Source organism: Nelumbo nucifera, chromosome 2, assembly GCF_055504915.1.
Source record: "Nelumbo nucifera cultivar China Antique chromosome 2, China Antique-T2T, whole genome shotgun sequence".
Classification (NCBI taxonomy): Eukaryota; Viridiplantae; Streptophyta; class Magnoliopsida; order Proteales; family Nelumbonaceae; genus Nelumbo; species Nelumbo nucifera.
Window position 1 is genome coordinate 83,794,323 of NC_142650.1, and position 20,502 is coordinate 83,814,824.

Consider the following 20,502-nt stretch of genomic DNA (forward strand, 5'->3'; position numbering starts at 1 on the left):
CATACACTGTCTAACAATCGGAATCGAATGATTCTTTTGCATTATAAACCAACACTATCACAATGTTCTTCAGAATTAATTATACTTCCCCATGCCATTATAAACCAACACTAAGTGTGTATGTGCTTTTTACATGCCATTCTAGATTATGCTAATGATAGTAATAATGTATCAAAAAATTTCTATAAATATGTATTTTTTATTTTTTATTTTTTTAGTATTAATTGGATGCAGGTTGCAAAATCCAAATTTTATTACATAAACATCTCATCCAAATATGTAATAATAGGATCAAGTTGTGAAGTTTCAAGTATCATTGACAGACCTATCTAATTGGCTAGATTCTTCTTTTGTAATGCTTTATCTTTTTGATGTAAAGATTTAAATGGTGTATTTAGTGGGTATTCAAATGAGGAAAGAAGTGAGTATTCAAATTACATTTTTGTCCTTACAATTAGAGAGGGACCAAATTTAAAAAATGGTGTATTTAATCAAACAAAAGTTTCACACTAACATTCACACTTTTAATAGTAGTATAGACATAATATACATACATACATACATAAATTTGCCTCCATTTTAGTTCAAATCTGTTCACAAAGCGTGCCTGACACCGACCTCACAACACGTTTAGCGGTGCATTTGGAACATGTTGGAAATAGGGTTAATTTCTTAAACTACCCTTATGGTTTAGCGAATTAACTAAGTGTACCCTTACTGTTTGAAAATTGTCTAATGGCACCCCTATTGTTTTTAACAATTGACTAATACTTCCCTTACTGCAATGTTTTAAAAACTAACCCGGAGGTCGAACTATTTTTGCCTCCAGGTCGCGGGTTACCGGTTCAACTGGCTGGGTCGAACGGTTTAAACCATGCCACGTCAGCGTATATATGCATTAAGTATATATATTTATATTTATTTACATATATATATGTGTGTGTGTGTGCGTGTGTGTGTGTGTATAAATATATATTTTAGCAAAAAGTAATGTATAAATATGCTTTAGATATGTTATTATGTTATATGTATTATTGTATATACAATATGTTTTTTAATTCATTTTTTTTTGTTTTTATTTATAAAAAATAATAAAAATTACAATTTGAGGCCAAAAAAAGTTTTTTTTTGCAAAAATAGTAGGGCAAGGCAACCTAGTCACTGGGTCGAATGGGTCAATGGTCAAATTGGCCGAGTCAAACAGTTCTTGACCAAGTCAACGGTTTTTACCATCTAACAGGTCTTGACTAAACTGGACCTAGAATCCTGGCCGGATGACAGTTCGAACGGTTCGCTCGACCGGGTCAATGGTGGGTTGAAAATATTGCCTTATCGTTAACGTTTTGTCTTAAACTATTCATATGTGCCATAACGTTACTGTTATATTTTCAAAAATTCCCAACATACCCTTTTATATTCGAAAATGCTCTTATTTAGGAGAGACAATTATGTCTAAGTACCTTTTATGGTTCACTGGTATTAACTCAAGAGGGAGAAAGCAAGATTGAAGTTGGTTTAGACATAATGAAACTACCAATTGAACAAGAAGACCATGATGATCAAATGATAATTGCCTTCCGACCAACGTATCACCACTACAAGATGATGATGGCCTTGTTTGACTTCAAAAATTTCACCACCTGCTTCACCACTACGTATTGCTCCTGCAAGTGAAAGACACGATTCATCCTAGCTCCTTCACTAGATGTCAGTTCTCCTTCGGTTGAGGTCATCCTACTCTTTGATGATGATAGGTGGAAAAAACTCAAGCAAAAACAGGGCTCCACCTACACATGGAGGGAGCTTTAGCTGGAACCATACCACCACCTCCATTTGTGCAAAGATAGGGCTCTGGCTAGAACCATACCAACAATCATCAAAGCCAGATCCAGTGACTTCTCTTGATCAAAGTAACAAAAAATGATCTCTCTAGGAATCCTTCCAGCCTCAATGGTCGAAGCCAGATCCGATGGAATACTATCCAAAGACCTCCCAATCTTTTCTACCCGCCATTAGATCAGGCACCCGTTTCTTTTCCCACATCAAGTCAGGCTTTAGATTTTAGTTTGAAGGTTGTTGGACAATCATCCATCATATTGGGCTCCCATTTCTTAGCCTACATCAGATTTGGCTTCGACAGTTATTAGTTGATGATCTCTTCTTGGTTAAGGTCACCATGACCTTAAATAAAAAAAAAAATGTATAAAAAAATACTATTTCTCACCAAAGCTCCGACGTTCGGAAGTTGCAGCGGCCCTGTTGCCTATGATGATGTTGAGTAAACCCGCACATATGCACTAAAACAAGGGATGAAAAGGTAAATTTAACTTTTGGTCTTAAGTTTGAGTTAAAGGGTAAACAGACATTGCAATCATTTTGTCCATGTTTAACGACACTCGTAAGACTTAGGGCCTATTCGTTTGTTCTGAAGTCTAACATCTAAAAGTGCAATAATTACTTTAAGAGGCATATTGGTAGTGGTGAACTTTTCTTTCCTTTGAACTCTAAATGCAGAGAATGTTGTTCTGAATTCCGAATTTTAAATTATGAAAATGATCAAATATCTATTTTGGGGTATCATTGAAAAACAAAATGTTGTATGATTGCACTTTAAGAAATAAGAGAAAAGAGGAAATGAACAACCATTTTTCTCCTAAAGTCAAAAAATTCCTGTTTTGAGATAAGAATTAAGAAGAAACAAAATGCCCTTAGTCAATTGTCGGAAACAATAAAGGTAGGTTAGACAATTTTCAAATAGTAGGGGTACACTTAATCAATTCACTAAACCATAAGGGTAGCGAATTGACCTTTGAAAGAGAACGGATCTACTCCTCACACAGGGCGCCTCACACTAACCTCACAGGCACATCTCACCATGCATTGGGATCTCCCATGAATAATAATAACGTATAAGTTCGAGAGGTATTCCCAATGCATGGTGGGGTGTGCCTGTGAGGTCGTTGTGAGGCGCCCTATGTGAGGAGCAGATCTGATCTCATAACATATTTATTCATGGGGAGATATTCCCAATGCAAGGTTGCAAATGGTGGTTGGAATGGTGTGGGTACGAACTTGTCCTAAAGAAAGCCGCTCGACATCACGAAGTGGGATCTACTACTTACAAATGGGCACCTCACAGGTACATCCACCGTGCATTGAGAACATCTCCCATCAATAATGACTAACAAGTACGGGAGGTTCCCAATGCGTGTAGGATATGCCTGTGAGGCGCCAGATGTGAGGAGCAGATCCGGTCCCCGGCATCACAGTCTTGTCTTCGCACCAAATCCCGACTCCTCGTAAATCACCCAAACCGGCTCACTAGACTGTTTATCGGAACCAAGGAGGGATCCCAATGGACAACAAGACGATGGAAGTCTTCCAGAAGATTGCAATGGAAGAAACCATGGAGGTAGATGGCGTAGAAAGCCAATCGAAATCCACCAAAGTCGTTCATTTGCTTCGGAGATTTCTCGGGGTCCAGCAACGAAGAGCCGAAGCATATACAAAGCTACGAAGGTACAAACACAGTACAAAGATTTATAAGTGTTTTCGGCTTGTTTCTTTGGTAGAGCTGGCAACTTTATTGTCTATTCAGGATTTAGTAACTTGGTGTTCTAATTGACTATTTCTAATTGGGCTTTCTATTTCCTGATCGAGCTCTGTGATTCATGACCTGGTTGGATTTTTCCAATTCATGTTCTTGCCTTTTTTATTTTTTTGTATTAGTTTATAATCTCTACGGGTTTAGGTTGGAATATAATTTTACCTTTGCTATTTTTTTAGAGACTACGTTTGTAAACATGCTGACAATGGTTGTGGTTCCCTTGGTTGTAATGGTTGTTATTACTTGTAACGGGTTGCCATGGAGTCTTAGTGTATGGATTCCTTTTCAAGTAGCTCGAGTTTCAATTGCAAAACTGGAACTAACAATAAGGAGGTTCTGAAAAACGATTTTATCCTCCGGGATTCTTGAGAAGCTATTTTTAATGGTTTATACCAGCGGAAGTGGCCCAGTGCATATTGAAATTAGATTAAGAGAGAAGTTTCTCAATGCATTGTTTATATCTCCATTATACAAGATGAAGGATGTTGCCAGATAGATGGAACCTACTGTTGGGTATTCAATTAATGTGTTCAGTCCAAATGTGTAATATGGAGCCAACAAAACTAACTTTTGATTTTTTTTTGGGCTTATGATTTTAAATAGGGGAACTTTCATGATCAATATGGAATGAGTGCAAATTAGGCTACTGGACAACTTGGAAAGCTTCCAGATATTTTTTAAAGGCCCGTAGGCTAATCCATTCATCAATTAACTCTTAGTTACATCTAAGTTTAGAACGGATAGCAGAAAATATGGTATAGTAGACCAGGTTAAGTAGAGTTACAACTCAAGACAAATCTAGTGATACAGTGAGCTACCTGGTTTCCGCTTCTAAGAGAGAAAGTAATGGAGGACCTAACAAGGTGATTCAGTAAACTCCTGCATCACCTTCAAAGATGATATGATAGAGTCCCAAAGAGATGGAAAAGTGATTGCTTTCCAGAAGGGCTGTAGCTTCGGTTACTAGCGGCCATAGAGGCTTAAATGATATAGCTTGTGCACAAAGGAAGGCTCCAGAGTGGTCTCTAACAACTATACTGATGCCCGACTTGAGATCAGTAGTTGCTCCAATCTATATTTTCTGTTCAACCTGTTGGTGATGTTTAGATTTTTGATCATTACAGAATTACCAAAGTACCTTCCATTCTTCCATCTGCGGTGACCAATAGATTGCATGCTGCATCTGCATTGGTCCTCCAGAAAACTATCTGATAAATGTGTCTGCAAATGATTTGTTCTCAAATGACATGACTATTCAAATTTCTTCACTGGTAATAGTGAACATTTAACCAAAGATATTGGAAGAGTAAATGAACAACAAAATTCATATTTTATTCAGTAAAACCTCACCTGTGAGTGATTTTGTAAACAAGGAGATTTTTTTAGAAACTCTACTTCAAGTGCAAACTAATCTTCCAAATAAACTTCATAGAAGTTCCCTGATGTAAATACTGATTGAAAAAAAAAAATTCTTGATGCACATACGTATACACTTAACACTTCAAAAAGTCCTCATTAAAATCTTTCTTCTTAAATAACATATAAGAATTACCATAAGTGGCATAGTTTTTAAGGCTTAGGATGAAACTGGGTTACAAGGAACCTTGTCATGTAGGGATGATTTTGGACAAATATGTAAAGTAATTTACAGGATATATTTAATAAGGCATGTTTCCACTTCCTATTGTTTTATATAGAACTTATGATGTAAATGTGGGTCAAGTTTGACAGCAGCTACTTTATGCAAAAAATGCTAGAGGTTAGGTCCATGCAAAATTGGATTAGAAGAGATGTGGAATGCAGCTTTGTTGTCACAATACAATTTCATAAGGCTGTCAACCGAGTACCCAATCCTGTACCTCCCAGTATCCTCAAATTCCTCACCTGCATCAGTACTTAATTTGACATTTGTCTCCATGGGTGTTTCAGCTAGTTTGGCACCCAATAATCCTGTCTCTAGCAAGTCATGAACATATTTCCTTTGTTAGAAGTTAATACCATGCTTTGACCTTGCTACTCTTCCGAAGAAATGTCTTTAGTCTATCAATCTCAATCCTCTCACTGCCAGTTATAATAATGTCATCTACATATACCACCAACAAAATCTTACTAGTATCTGAATCATAGTTGAATATTGAACGATCAACTTAACACTGTCTCATGCCAAAATCTTTTGCCACCTCACTAAATCTACCAAACCATGCACATGCTTTAGCCCATAAATTGCCTTTTTGAGTTTGCACACCTTACCATCCTCTCCCTAAGCAACAAACCCTGGTGGTTGTTCCATATTAACTTCCTCAAGAAGATTACCATGTAAGAAAGCATTCTTAATGAAGCTGAAACAAGAGCCAATCATATATAATTGCAAGGGATATCAATACACGAATTGAGCCAATCTTAGCAATAGGAGAGGTCTTTGTATAATCTATTCCATATAATTGTGAGTAACCTTTTGCAACCAATCAAGCCTTCAACTACTCTATCTTGCCATCTGTTAGGTATTTGATAGCGTACACCCATTTACAATCTATAGCATGCTTGCTAGGAGGAAGAGTGGTAAGATCCCACATGTGATTTTAAGCAAGAGCAAAGAGTTATTCTTCCATTGCTTGGTGCCACCTTGGAGAGGTAAGAGCTTCCTAGACATTCTTAGGAATAAACATAGAGGATAAAAGAGAAACAAACTAGCAACGGAAAGCAAAAAGATGAGAAATGGAAACATAGTTAGAAATAGGATGAAGAGTGCAAATGGATTTACCTTTCTACAATGTAATGGGAAGACCAAGGTTAGAAGAAGGGGGCAAAATTGGTGGGGAAACAACATTTGGATTTGTTGATAGAGAGGAAAGTAGAGGAGGAGCTGGTACATGTCGATGAGTATACACTTGCCTGATTGGTGGTCGCTTACTAGGAAGTTGCATTGGAGTCGAGGGCTTGGTTGCAGTTGGAACAAGAGGAATGGGGTCATCAACTGGAACAAGAAGTGGAAGTGCAAAAGGTGAGGGAGAGACATTAGACCTAGTAAAGAAAGGGGCAAACTCAAAGAAAGTGTCATTCGGACAAAAAATGAATGTTTGGAATTGAGATTATAACACTTAAACGCTTTTTGGGTTCTAGAATAGCCAACAAAGACACACTTTGTAGATCATGCATCCAATTTGTCCATCCTGGGCCCTAGATTATGAACAAAAACACACAACCAAAAACCCTGGGAGTGAGAGGAAAAGGAGATAAAGTAGGAAATAAAATGGAGAAGGGAGAACAACCTTCAAGGATAGACATGGGCATTTGATCAATAAGGAAACAAGATGTAATTATAGCATCATCCATAAATGCTTGGGAACACTTATGTGATGCAAAAGTGATTGAGCAACCTCAAGGAGATGGTGATTCCTTTGTTCAACCACCCCATTTTGTTGAGGGCTGTAAGTATAGGAAATTTGATGAATAATGCTATGCTGTTCCAAATATTGCTGTAGTGATTTAAAAGGGCGCCTAGGCGCACAGGCGAGGTGCATTTTAGGGTATGCATCTTGCCTAGGTCCTAGGCGCAGCCCTTTCAAATTCATTCCTTTCATAAGATAAGGCCAATGTCATCTTTGAATAATCAACAACAAAAATTACAAAATACTTATAACCATTATAGGTCATAAAATTACATACCTAAGTGGGGAAATGGTAGTAGTATTTTGCTGTAAGGTAGCCTAAAGAAACCACTCATATTCATCACGTGTAACACTCAACATTTCTTTTTAAGGCATTTGTAGGTGTAGAAGGTGTCCAATAGACTTGTTGAATTTTATCTCTTGTACCACCACCACTTGTCACCACATGATTGGCCCATGTAGATTATAACAAAAATTAAAAGTGTGCCCCTCCATTCCATAATAGGTACACTTCCTTGGGCCATTACTACGTCCTCTACCACGACCTCTCCCCTGAATCTCTACCTCCATCATGCCTACCACCTTGGTTAAACATAGAACCACCACCAGGACCTGTCTAAACTCCTTGGCCTCCTCCTCTATTTCCACGACCTCTCCCTCTTGCCACTACAAAGGTAGAGATATCAGAGATAGTAGAGTTCTTTGAAGGTCCAATAGAAATCCTATAGAGACAAGCAAACACTTCCTTAAGAGAGGGAAGAATAGAGCCACCTAATAGTTGTGCTCTCACAAGCTCATATTCAGGTTTCAATCCCATTAAAAATCTGGTCACATCAAGTTGTTACTTCTGTTGCTGAATTTTGACATTAGATGCAAGGGGATGATAGACATTCAACTCATTCTGAAGATTTCTCATGTTGGTATAATACTACTTAAGGCTTTGATTTCCTCTCTGTAGATTAAAGTGCTCTTGGTAAAGCTAATATACTCTTGTTCTATTGTCTTGCCTAGAATAAAGTTTCTTAGCAATATCCCAAATTTCCTTGGTTGTATCTAAAAACATAAATTTCACACTAATTTTGGGTCCATGCTATTCCACAAATGTCATGATCTGTGTATCTTCTTGTTCCCGCTCATTGTACCCTTGAGAAAAAACTGAGGGTTTGTCATCTTTCACATGTTTTGTGTTCTTCTTAGCCCTAAGACTTCCACTGACTTAGCCCAAGGAACATAATTTTCACCATTTAGTTTGATAGAGATCATCTGCATCTTCAAGTAATTAGGGGGAATCAGAACACTGGATTTGTGTTCAGTACTTTCTCCTATGGTTGCCATGGGTTTGGAAAAAAAAAAACTTTCTCACTAGTATAACACCACACTACACTAATGACTAATTATTGCTGAAAAATCTATTGTCACAAGTTTTAGCAATAATGGTCAAGGCTGTCACCCACCTTCAGCACCACAAAACCACAAAGAAACACCTCAAACACATACCTGTAGGTCAACAATCAATTTACATTTATTCTCCACTGCAACACCCAAACAACCAAGCTGACTATTACATAGAAACCAACTGTGCACTAATCTGTCCACTACATGGCCCTCTTCATTAATCAATTAGAGGGTTTCTGCCGACCACCTGACACACTCACATCAGCACCAACTGGAGGCTTGAAAACCTCCTAAACAAAGAAACGATCATTCCTTTCTGGTATCCTTTTGATACCATGTTATTGATTCGATCTGCACTGGTTTCAGTCCAAGAATGAAAGAGAAGAATAGAAGAAACAGGAGAGAGAGAGAGTGCCCTTGGTTTGATTTAGAGGATTCAAATCTATTCTCTCTTGTTGACGAGGTTGTATTTATATGTATCTAGTATGAAGTACAGTGGTAGTTATTGCCCCTAATTATGGGACTTAGCACTTAAATTGAGACATAAAAGACATAACACTAATCAATTAAAGTAAAACAAACGGACCAAACTCCCCTTTGACAGCTGACTCTAACAACTACCTTACCAAGGTGAGTGACAGAGTTGTCTGGAGGCAGAATAGAGATAACATCCAAGTCCTAAGGCGGTTTTCAGTAGAAGGAAGTTATGTATACAATAGGTCTTATGGTTGAAGGCAGATAGAGACCATAGAAGTGGGAAGGACATTCACACTGGTGACTCAATGGAAGAAGCAAACTGAAGGTTTAGGCTAAGACTTAGTGATGGAAGAGAAATACAGGTGATGATTAAAGAAATGAACCAGGCAACTGTGATGATAGCAGGCGTGCAACATTTTGGTTTCAACGCATTCTTGACAGAGCAATACATACCAGAGGTACAATCAAGTGGAGGAGCTGGACTGTAGCAGTCAGGAAGTACTTTGTAGAGAGAAGGATTCACAAAGGTCAGTTTGTGGATTTGATTGGGTTTTATGGTGATGGGAAGAAACAAATGGTTTGCTTTCCAGAGAAGAGGAAAGTGATGGTCTGGGTTTTTTTATCAGAGCTGGTACAGGATTTTCTTAAGGCAATGGAAGAGAAGAAGATCCATAAGGTTAAGATGATGAAGGCAGGGAAAGTTAAAGAAGAAAACCAAGCAGAGGAATGCAAAGAAAAGGAGGTGAAATCAAGAGCGACGATAGAAGCAGATATAAAAAACCAAGGAGCTAACTTAAAGGTAAAGTTAACAGTGAAGGTGGTCAACCCAAGAGTAATGACCACAACATCTAGAGAGGAATGGAATAAAAAATTGATAATCTCGGAAAAAGTGACACCGATGACTTGTAGAAAGTGATGGGTAAGCTTATTGATCACTTCAAGTTGAAATGTACTTTAGTTTTTTTCACCCTTTGAAAGAAAGAAGTCTGTATTAGAAGTTTTGGAAGACCCAGAAATTGCAACAATTATGGTGGATACAAAGTATGAGCGGTCACTGTGGTAAAGTGGTGTCCACTTAGCAATTCAAGAAACTTTGAAGCAGAGAGGAGGATTGAAATATGAGTTGTGGGATTACTGTTTCATTTGTGGACTGAAGGAACTTTAAGATAACTGCAGCTGTCTGGTGGGATAATAGATATCAGATAACAGACCTGATGTGGATGCGTATTGGGAGAAGCAACAGCAATGATCCGGTGTTCTCATCCTATCCAATTCGGCAGCAACAGTCTTATCCATTCAGCAGATTAGATTAGACTATCTTGTTATTCTTATCTTATTACGTTAGTAAATTAGATTATCTTATTAGATTAGGATTAAGAGAGACTTATCTTATTAGATTAGGATTAAGAGAGATTACCTTATCTTATTAGATTAGGATTAAGAGAGACTTTATCTTATCTTATCAGTCTTATCTTATCAAGATAGAGTTGGAGGTCTCCCTATTCAGCAAGGAGTCTCCCTAAGAGCAGGACTCTTGTAATCTCCTATTTAAGGAGCCACTATTATTGAATAAAGGCATCCAAGAATTTCAGTCAAGAAAAGAGTTGAGGAGAGTTAGGGTGATCTCTTGGACAAATCACCCCTTAGGTCGCCACGATAGGGTCAGCACGCAAAGGGAGGGGCAAGGGGAAACTAGAGGTTCTCCCCGTGGACCGACCCGTGATGAGATCCTACGCCTGGGCCCATAACATTTTGGTATCAGAGCAAGGTGTCATGGGTGATCTGGAGCAGCTGCCGTCCAGGGTCCACGAACTCGAGCACCAGCTCATGGAGACCAGCTCAGAAGTATGTGAGATCAAGGACGAAGTTAGGGAGCTGCGGCATCTAATGGAGTTATTCCTTTCTAGCAAAGAGAGGAACACAGAAGGGGTGACAGCCACTAGCCGCCGCTGACCAGATCTGTCAGAGTCTTCCGGCGAACAACAGTTCGTCAACCAGGGGGCCGCAGTCATCCCCAAGTACAGCAGGTTGGAATTCTCGTTGTACAACGACAACGGAGATCCCTTGGGTTGGCTGTACCGGTGCGAGCAGTTTTTTCAAAATCAACGGACAGACGACCGGGATAAGGTAAGCCTAGCCGCCTTTCACCTAACAGAGGAAGCGCAACTCTGGTTCTATCGATTAGAACAGGAAGAACCCGGGCTCAGTTGGACCCAGTTCAAGTCCTACTGCCTTCTTAGATTTGGGCCCCCACTAACAAGCAACCCCTTAGGCGAGCTGATTAACCTTAAACAAACCAGCACAGTGGCAGAATACCAGCGCCAGTTCCAGACCCTCCTTGTGAGGGCATCTTCAGTGCGACCGGACCAACAGGTAGACATGTTCACCGCTGGGTTAGCAGAACCCCTACGGGTGGACGTGGAAATGCAGAATCCCCCCAACCTAGTTACAACCATGAATATAGCTTGCGCCTTCAAATGCAAACTACAACTCAGCCGCAGAACCTTTAGTATGGGGCGGCCTCCATCAGCATGGACATCCCCGGAACCACTCGCAATGGCTCCATATTCAGCAGCCAGCCAAGAACGGAAGCCACATACGAGCAACAATTCCAGATCAGCATCCAGTGTGGGGAGCAGCGTCGTTGCACCCCTTATTAAGCACTTGTCCAGGGCTGAGATGGCAGAATGCAGGGCGAGGGGGCAATGTTTTAATTGCGATGAACTCTACTCAGTAGGGCACAAATGCAAGAGATTTTTTTGCCTCCTGGTGAAACAAGAGGAATGATGTGGCATTCCTTTGACGGGGCGAGGGGGCAAAGTCATTCCACCTATCTGGCATTCCTTTGACGGTGTTTCCCGACACCCATCCTGAATTTGAGCTTGAGGACAAGCTCGTAGTCCAAGAGGGGAGTAATGATGTGGACGCGTATTGGGAGCAGCAACAACAATGATCCGGTGTTCTCATCCTATCCAATTCGGTAGCAACAGTCTTATCCATTCAGCATATTAGATTAGACTATCTTGTTATTCTTATCTTATTAAGTTAGTAGATTAGATTATCTTATCTTATTAGATTAGGATTAAGAGAGGCTTATCTTATTAGATTAGGATTAAGAGAGATTATCTTATCTTATTAGATTAGGATTAAGAGAGACTTATCTTATCTTATCAGTTTTATCTTATCAAGATAGAGTTGGAGGTCTCCCTATTCAGCAAGGAGTCTCCCTAAGAGCAGGACTCTTGTAATCTCCTATTTAAGGAGCCACTATTATTGAATAAAGGCATCCAAGAATTTCAGTCAAGAAAAGAGTTAAGGAGAGTTAGGGTGATCTCTTGGACAAATCACCCCTTAGGTCGCCACGATAGGGTCAGCACGCAAAGGGAGGGGCAAGGGGAAACTAGAGGTTCTCCCTATGGACCGACCCGTGATGAGATCCTATGCCCGGGCCCATAACAAGACCTCAGGGTGGTGGTGATAAAGATGGTGGGAGAAAAGATGGCTCTCATTCCCCATAAGCTTGAGCTCTGGTCCAAAGATCTATGGTTTGAAGTTTGGGTTGCATTGTCCATGGAAGCAAGGCGAGCAAGGTGGACGATGATGACATGGCAAAATGCTGGACACATGGTGATTAAACCGCTGACCCATTGTCCTGGAGGGAAAAGTGGTTCTGTTTCTAGGTTGTTTTTCAGACATTGGTGAGAATATGTTATATGGTTGGGGTTTCTCGGGTACTCAATCAAGTTTGTAAACAATGACCTGGATTCAGCTAGAATTATAATTTGTTAGAAAATATGGCTTATGTAGAGCACAATGATGTGACAGAATTCTTGGTAATATGTTGAGTTGAGAAATTGTTATCTAGATGATTCAATGCCCTATTTCAATAGAGTCTGTTGATAATAGGTTATGTGGCCTAATATACTAAATGTTACAACAATGTGAAGGATTGCTAACACTTGGGAGTTATGGCAGGGGATTTGCTGAATATATGGTCGGTGGAAGGGATTCAGCATACCAACAACTTTGTAATGAGATCACAGTAGAGTTCAATGATTGCTCTAAACATGTAGGCTGTTGAATCTGATGAAATAATTGGTTCATCTCTTCTACCACATCCTATTTAGCAAAATTTTTTCAACATACATGCAGGTCCTTGAAATGGAATCTCTGCTTTTGAACCCTGAATACTGCAGAAATGATCTGGCTCACCTTTTGAGACTTGTTCAAGAACAGGAGAAGCAGAAGTTGCATCTGGTATTTGTTCTTCTTTCACTTCATCCTTTTACTATTTTAAATGGAGAAATGTCTAGGATCTGAATTTTATAAAAGGTAATTATTATGATAGAGGTAAAGCCATGCATGTTGCACATGCATTTAACTGGGATATCTGCATGTAAGAGATTTGTTTGGATCTTCTTCACTTTTTGCTCCTGTGCGCACTAAGAAATTAGGGTTCCGGACCTCTCTTGCACACTGATTGCTTAGTGCAGCAAGTGCAGGAAAATAGTGCATCAGATCCCAACTCTTGCAGTATTTCCTATGTTGGGTTTAAGATAACATAATCATTTTTTTATCCATTTGCCCTTTAATGTTCTGTGGAGAATTAAAATATGCAGCACCTCCCAATCCCCCAGAAAAAAAGAGAAAAGAAAAGAACATCTTTGGATCAAATGCGATGCTATACTTGAGTTTCAGAAATATGTTCCTACTTCATTTGGATTACCTTGACCTTTCATGTCCTTCCAACTATTATGTGTAATTATTTATGTAGTTTCCATGTATTATTGTTTATTTGGTTGCTTCACTCTGTATTAAACAACTCTGCTCTTTAATTGTGGCATTTTCTTTTTTTTTTTTTCTGGAGAAAATCCTAAGGTTGTTTCAATTCATCAAATCATCCATTAACAGAGGCCTTACAAAATCATTATAGTTTAATGGTGTAATGGGATTGCTTGTGATAATTGTGTTTTATAAAAATCAAATAATAATAATAATAATTGAACATGTTTTAGATGATTGTGGAAACCCTGAAGTTCAGAAGCCCTATCACTTTGCTAGGTATACTACATGACATGGTTGAATTGGCTAGGTGTATTGTTGCTTCTATAGACTTTGTGAGCCAATGATCTGCTTCTTATGATGTTTATGATCTGCAATGGTAATTCTTTGTCCTTATTGTTGCAGTCCTTTAAGATACCACTATTTGTTGATACAGTGTAGCACCTCTGGAGGGAGTTCCAATCTCAATCAAATGCTTTCTCCCAGTCTTAGTGCTTGTCCAAGCATCAAGAGGGGTTGATGTTTACCTCTAGAAACCTGGGCACAGGGACATGGCTATTAGTAGACCTGTTCGTGGGCCGGGTAGCCCGATGGCCCGGCCCGGCCCAGCCCACACCCCGGTCGGGCTTGGTCATGTAATTAGGCCCGCGGGCCTGACCTCGGGCCTAACACAGTAAGCCCGACTGTGTTTTGGGCCGGGCTTGGGATTTGTCAAAAAAGCCCAGCCCGGCCCAACTCAACATTATATATTTTATAAAATATATAATATGTATTTTATATATTATATAAAATATATAAATAATATAATATTTATTGAAATATATATATATATATTTATAATTTAATATATACATTTTTTATTCTTTTCTTTATAATTTCTCTCTCTCTCTATTCAGCCGCTTCAGCAATAGTAACAGTATGGGCTAAATTTTGGGCTCGGGCCCAGGCCCGGGCTTCGGGCTTTTTATGAGGGCTGGGCTTGGGCTCGGGCCTTAGAAAAATCTGTTAATACAGAGTGAAAATCCGGCCCGAGCCCGGCCCGGCTCGGCCCATGAACAGGTCTAGCTATTAGTCATTGAAATTCAAATTCTGAAATGCCGCCAGAAAAAGGATTTTCAATACAACTAGCATCTCAGCACAAATCTTTTGTTCAAAAATCTGTTCCTTCTAAATGTTCCAAAATAGAGCAAACAGAGCTTAATCCAAAGTAATGTTATTTACATATTAATATATTTCAAATTGTTACACATATTTCAATTCCAATCAATAGCTGCAAAATATAATGAAAAGACTAGATCCCATAAGTATTAACTCTTAGAATTTGGATCTCCTGATCTTTCCTGCACCATTCAGTCTGACAGGTATCCCATTTTTTTTTGATGAATGAAAATACTTTATTAATCCCATTTACACGTATGTAAATATCCAAGTACATGTAATGGTACCTGTCACAAACTGAATGGAAGTGCAGGAGGAGATCTGGACTAGAACCTTTTTTGCCTACTAAAGAAACTCTTCATATAAAGTTAAGTCTCAAAGTTGTTCTTAAGATCTTCAACACTACATTCTTTTTTCCCCTACCTTGTAATATGATCTATATATTTATAGAGTTCTCTGATTCCTTGAACACCGTACTGCAGTTAGCAGAAATCCTAATCTGAATTAGGTGACTTAACTATGTAGACCATAACTAAACTACTTTGCTTACTGGTTCACCAATAGAGTTTATTCATCAGTCATTTGATGTTTGTCACAGCTATATGGGGTTTGGCTACATGAATCCTATTTTGCCATTCCCTTCTGTTTAGTTCCATATTCATCGTTAAATTATGAGTGCTTTAATCGGTTCTTACTACTTCAACCCATGTCCTTATTGGTTGTAGCCTCTTCAACTAGCAACAGTCTTATCTCATTTTATCACATATTGGATCCACTTCTAGGTTCCTTTTAAGAATTTCATTTCTGATCCTATCCTCTCCAGTTTTTCTACTTATCTGTCTCATCTTACGCATTTCTGCCACACTCATTTTTAGGACATGTTTCTTGACTGCTCAATATTCTGCTCCATTAAAGCATTGTTGGCCTTACAATGGTTGTATAGAACTTTACTTTTAACCCAAGTGGTATTTGCTTGTCACATAAGATTCTGGATGCACCCTTTCATTTCACCCATCCTACTCTATGATATCCTCTTCAATCTCTCTTATCTCCCTTACTATGAATTACCAAACCAAGGTAACAGAAAAGGTAACATTGATTTATCTCTTGATCTCTGATCCTAAGTTTATCCTTCTTTGCACTCCTATTATCATTAAGTTTACATAGCATAATTTCTGTTTTGGTCATATTTATTTTAAAACCTTTTTGTTTCTATGATATTCTCTATAAACTTAATTGTTCTTTTAATTGTTTGTTAGATTCACAACTAATACAATGTCATCAGCAAACAACAGACACCATGGGATGAGTTCAAATAATTAAGATTTAAGTGTTGAGCCTTGATGAAAACCCATCACAACTGTAAAATCTGAAGTTTCTTTCAAGGTTTTCTACCCATATAGCATTTGTTCAGGTTTAAAAATGAAATTATGGCAATTCAATGAATTCTTTGTGCAAAACTGCAACTTGTAGGTTGGATAGTTGTGATTCAGTGGAGCTCACTGATATCACTTATTATCTAGTTAGATGTTGGCTTAACATGTTTCCCCATGCGTGGGGTAGTTGATATCTGTGTCTGGGAAAATTATATGCAACTTGTACAACTAGCATAGGAGTTGTTACCTGCAGAAAACAGGTAGATGCATACACATGGCACTAATTTTAATCTGAATTGAAAAATTGTTTGGTTTTCTTTTCTAGTGAATACAGTAATATAACCGTAGTGGTAAAACTATTATTTTTTATGACCATATACTTATCTGGTTGCATGTTTGAAATATTCCCTTGATCGTTGGGACAATATATTTGGCATGCTTTTATGATTGAGCTATTGGAACTGTATTTGTTTGTTTGTTTATTTAGTTATTTATTTCTTCATTTATTTTGACTACCATATTATCTTTCTAGAGTATTTCATATGCTTTCTTCAAATCATTAAATATGATGTGAATATCTGTATTCTTCTCCCAAAACTCTTCTGTCAATTAGCTTCAATAGTTGTTCTCCTTAGCGTGATAGCAAATTGGTTTTCTAATCACTCTGGCTCACAAGATCTCATGGTAACTATTTGAACTTTATATATAGCCTTTGTTTTTAAATATAGACTAGCAATTATTTTTTTTGTGGACAGTATGAAGCAATTTAATCTGAAAAACAGATATAGCAAAGATGTAAATGTTGATAGGGATTGCACAACTCTGAATGCCTCTAAAACTATAATAATTACTTTTAGAGGTGTATTGGAGTTGGTGAACATTCTGAAGTCTGAATGTAGAGAATGTTCTAAAATATGAATGCTGAGTTCTAATAATAATAATAATAATAATAATAATAACAACAACAACAACAACAAATATTAAATAATTAATAAAAGTAATAATAGTTAATAATTATTATTATATTATATTATAATATAATAATCAATAAATTATTATATTATTAATTATTACTGATATTAGTAATAATATTATTAATTAATATTTATTATATTATAACATAAAATAATTTATAAATAATGGAATTGATAAAATATTATAAATAATTAAATATTTTTGATGAATTGAGTAATTATTAATTAATTAATTAATAAATATTTAAAATAAATAACTACATTATTAATTAATTAATTATTGTAACTAACTATTCATAATTTTTATTCATTATCTAATTCATAATAATCTTGCTTAATTAATTAATTAATCATTTTTAAAATAATTATATTATTCATTACATTTATAATTAATTAAATTATTAATTATTAATTAATTACATAAATTATTAACTAATAATTAACAATTATGTTTTTATAATTAATTACTTAATTTTTAATTAATGAAAATGATGAATTATTAAGTAATTTAATGAATAATAAAATAATTATCACTAGATAATAAACAATTAAATAGCATACATAGGATTTCAAATTGTAACATACATAAAAGAAGAAAGCTTTTTTGAGGGTAATTTTTGAAAAACAAAAAGTGGAATTATCCGAAAAGAAAGGATGGATTAGACATTAAGGCTGAAATACAAACGCATGAATGCTTTTCATTCAGCGTTAAGAGGCAACGAACAGACATTAAGATGGTTTGGTCATGTGTAGGGTCTAATAGAGCTAAGGCCAGGCCAAAATAGGTATCGTTTGAAGTAGTACAAAATGGTTTGAGAGCCCATAATCAACATTGAATAAGAAAATGATAGTGAACAGAGTGAAATGGCCAAACAGGATGTAATTGGGACAATGCATATTGAGTTGATTATTATTATTATTATTATTGTGTTTTCAACTGGTTTGTTTTTATTATCTTTGCTAATTCTTACTTGTGATTATGTTGCATGAAAATTTTATATGCCATTCATGCCGGTTGTCTTTTGGACGAATATTCTTTCTCCAAGACTGCAAAAATTCAGGTTTTGAAGAAAATTGGTCGTCCATCAGAACGTATTGTCAGTCATGAACACTGTAGATTTAGGAATCTAGTAGAACATGAGTGTGTACATGTGCATGAGATAACAGAAGCTACTGGAACAGAGGAGGCGGAGGCAGATGCTGATTATGACAATGCTCTCAAGGAAGCAATCAGAGGGGTGCAAGATGCAGTGACAAGTATAAATGAGTATTTAGAAGAAGTTAGGTATGAGATTGACGCCCTTGAAGCGTATTAGCACCAAAAAATTCAATTTAACATACATTATTCATTTATAGAGGAATGGAAACTTTGAATTCTATACTCAAGTTATATACATAAACTACATGGATATTAGTTTATATTTAATATGTTTATCATGTAATTTTTATTCTATAAATTTCATCTATTTCCCACTAGAATAAGTTGTTGGCTCGGTGGTAGGATTAAACATTCAGGTCATATTTGGGAGTGCTTATATTAAAAATAAAGGTTTACTGAATAAGTGTTTAAAAACAAGTGTTTATTCGAATAAGCACTTATTTCATATCGAGTGTTTGGGGCCTTTTTCTCCAATAAGCTATTTGTTCAAAAAAATAACTTTAACCCTCGCTTTGGCTTGTTATGTTTTTTTCTCCAACTCTACCAAACTTTCTAAAATGACCAAATTACCCTTTGGGTTAAGATTGATGCGTCTATTCACTTATTAATGACTATTTATTTTACCAACAAATAAACTTTCCAAAATGATCAAATTACCCCTCAGGTTAGAAATGAAGGGCATCCACATATTAATGACTTTTTTCTTGTCAATTAATAAAATTTCCAAAATGACAAAACTATCTCTCAAGTTAGTTCTAATCAGAATGATGCACCTTATAACATTTAATGTAAATGAATAAAGTACATTTTTTATTCATGTTATCAAGATGTGTTTTTGTGTAATACCCTTAAACTGTACACATATAGGATCGTGTTCGTTTAAAATCTTCATAGTTGTTGGATAAATTTAGGGAGATTTATCCTATTAAAGTTGACACTGATGTGTTGTCAAGTTGGTTGGGGTAGCTTGTTTCAGCTGCTAGGGTGATACCTGAAGTACATGCAATGTGGGTTTTCTTGAAACTCTGAATCAGACCAAAATTCCAGTATTGTCTTGGACCTTGGAGATTGATGGGCAAAATTAGAATGTTACACCTGACCCCTAGACTCGATTATGATGCTACATTAGATGTCGGATTGAATTGTCTTTGATATGCCAATCAATGAGATTCTTAGAGGGATCAAAACCTGGGTATGTTGGGATAGTCCGAGAATTCATCTAAGTGGGTGATGATCGTGATAGGATCATCCCTTTTGTCGGACAAAGTGAATGATCGGGGATGCACTCTCTGATGGAAATCAAAATTGTCGGTAGTGGATTTCAACCGTTGAAATTTGTTTTGCAAAATATATTTATATAGAGATATACTTATATATATTACGATTTCAAAATGTTTGCAAAATGTTTAATTCCCGGAATCCATGTGAGTAGAGAGTAACACTGTTCCTCAGTCGAGGGAGCGGTCCTCTTTTGTCGAGAAGTGTTTGATCATTATGGCCTGAGAGGTTAAGTGTAAGATTATTGAAGGTAATACCTGATGGGCTAATCTTGCATCTGCCCATAGCCTTTGGGTTTTTATAAGGTGGCTTGACCCAGAGACCATTTAGTGTAAATGTTGGGTCCATTAAGAGCCCATGGTGATGGATTCAGGGGTTTACTGTCTCATACAATGAATTCGGCCAAGCCTTGTAACAGAGGCTGGGCTGAACCCATGTGGCTGATGTGTAGATCAATGTTTGGGTCCCACGCTATACAAGGATACTCAAATGGGCGGTAGTTTGGAGGATAAGTGAACACATTGACTTAATGGGCCTAAACCCCAATTTGAACTAGTTTAATATGATTAATTAAATAATGATGGTTATGAGATTTAGATCAGTAGATAGAATAAACTATTGTCCCTATTCACTCAGAGAGTCCAGATGCAAATAGAGATTTGGATAAGGAAACTGTTAATCAGATTAGGATGACTGATTTTTATTTGTAGATAAGATAAGAGATTATCCTTATCATTTAAAGTGAGTCCAGATCCAAATACAAGATTTGGATTAAGAAACTCCTAATGGGATTATGATAACCTCTCTTTAAGGTTATAAATAGAGGAGAAGGGCGAACCCCAGTTGATTCATTGGATTACTGATACAAGAGAGAAGACAACATACAGTTGAACTGACGCCATCTTCT

General features: G+C 37.0%; 1 protein-coding gene across 1 annotated transcript; it reads left to right on the forward strand.

The window, feature by feature from the left end:
* Nucleotides 1–3,289: 3,289 nt before the first annotated feature.
* On the forward strand, nt 3,290–18,640 carry LOC104590267 (DNA repair REX1-B protein). Its single transcript, XM_010248855.3, has 4 exons — nt 3,290–3,519; nt 12,844–12,937; nt 13,021–13,125; nt 18,205–18,640. Exons 1-4 carry the CDS (start codon nt 3,356–3,358, stop codon nt 18,472–18,474), a joined length of 633 nt encoding a protein of 210 aa, XP_010247157.1. The 5' UTR covers nt 3,290–3,355; the 3' UTR covers nt 18,475–18,640.
* Nucleotides 18,641–20,502: the final 1,862 nt, after the last annotated feature.

What these genes read in the sequence shown, in the direction of transcription:
- LOC104590267 (XM_010248855.3), top strand. Translation starts at nt 3,356, where the DNA reads ATGGACAACAAGACGATGGAAGTCTTCCAGAAGATTGCAATGGAAGAA. An exon ending in TCAATGATTGCTCTAAACAT is followed by an intron (nt 12,938 to 13,020) that starts GTAGGCTGTTGA and finishes ACATACATGCAG; the next exon opens with GTCCTTGAAATGGAATCTCT. An exon ending in AGAAGCAGAAGTTGCATCTG is followed by an intron (nt 13,126 to 18,204) that starts GTATTTGTTCTT and finishes TCTTTCTCCAAG; the next exon opens with ACTGCAAAAATTCAGGTTTT.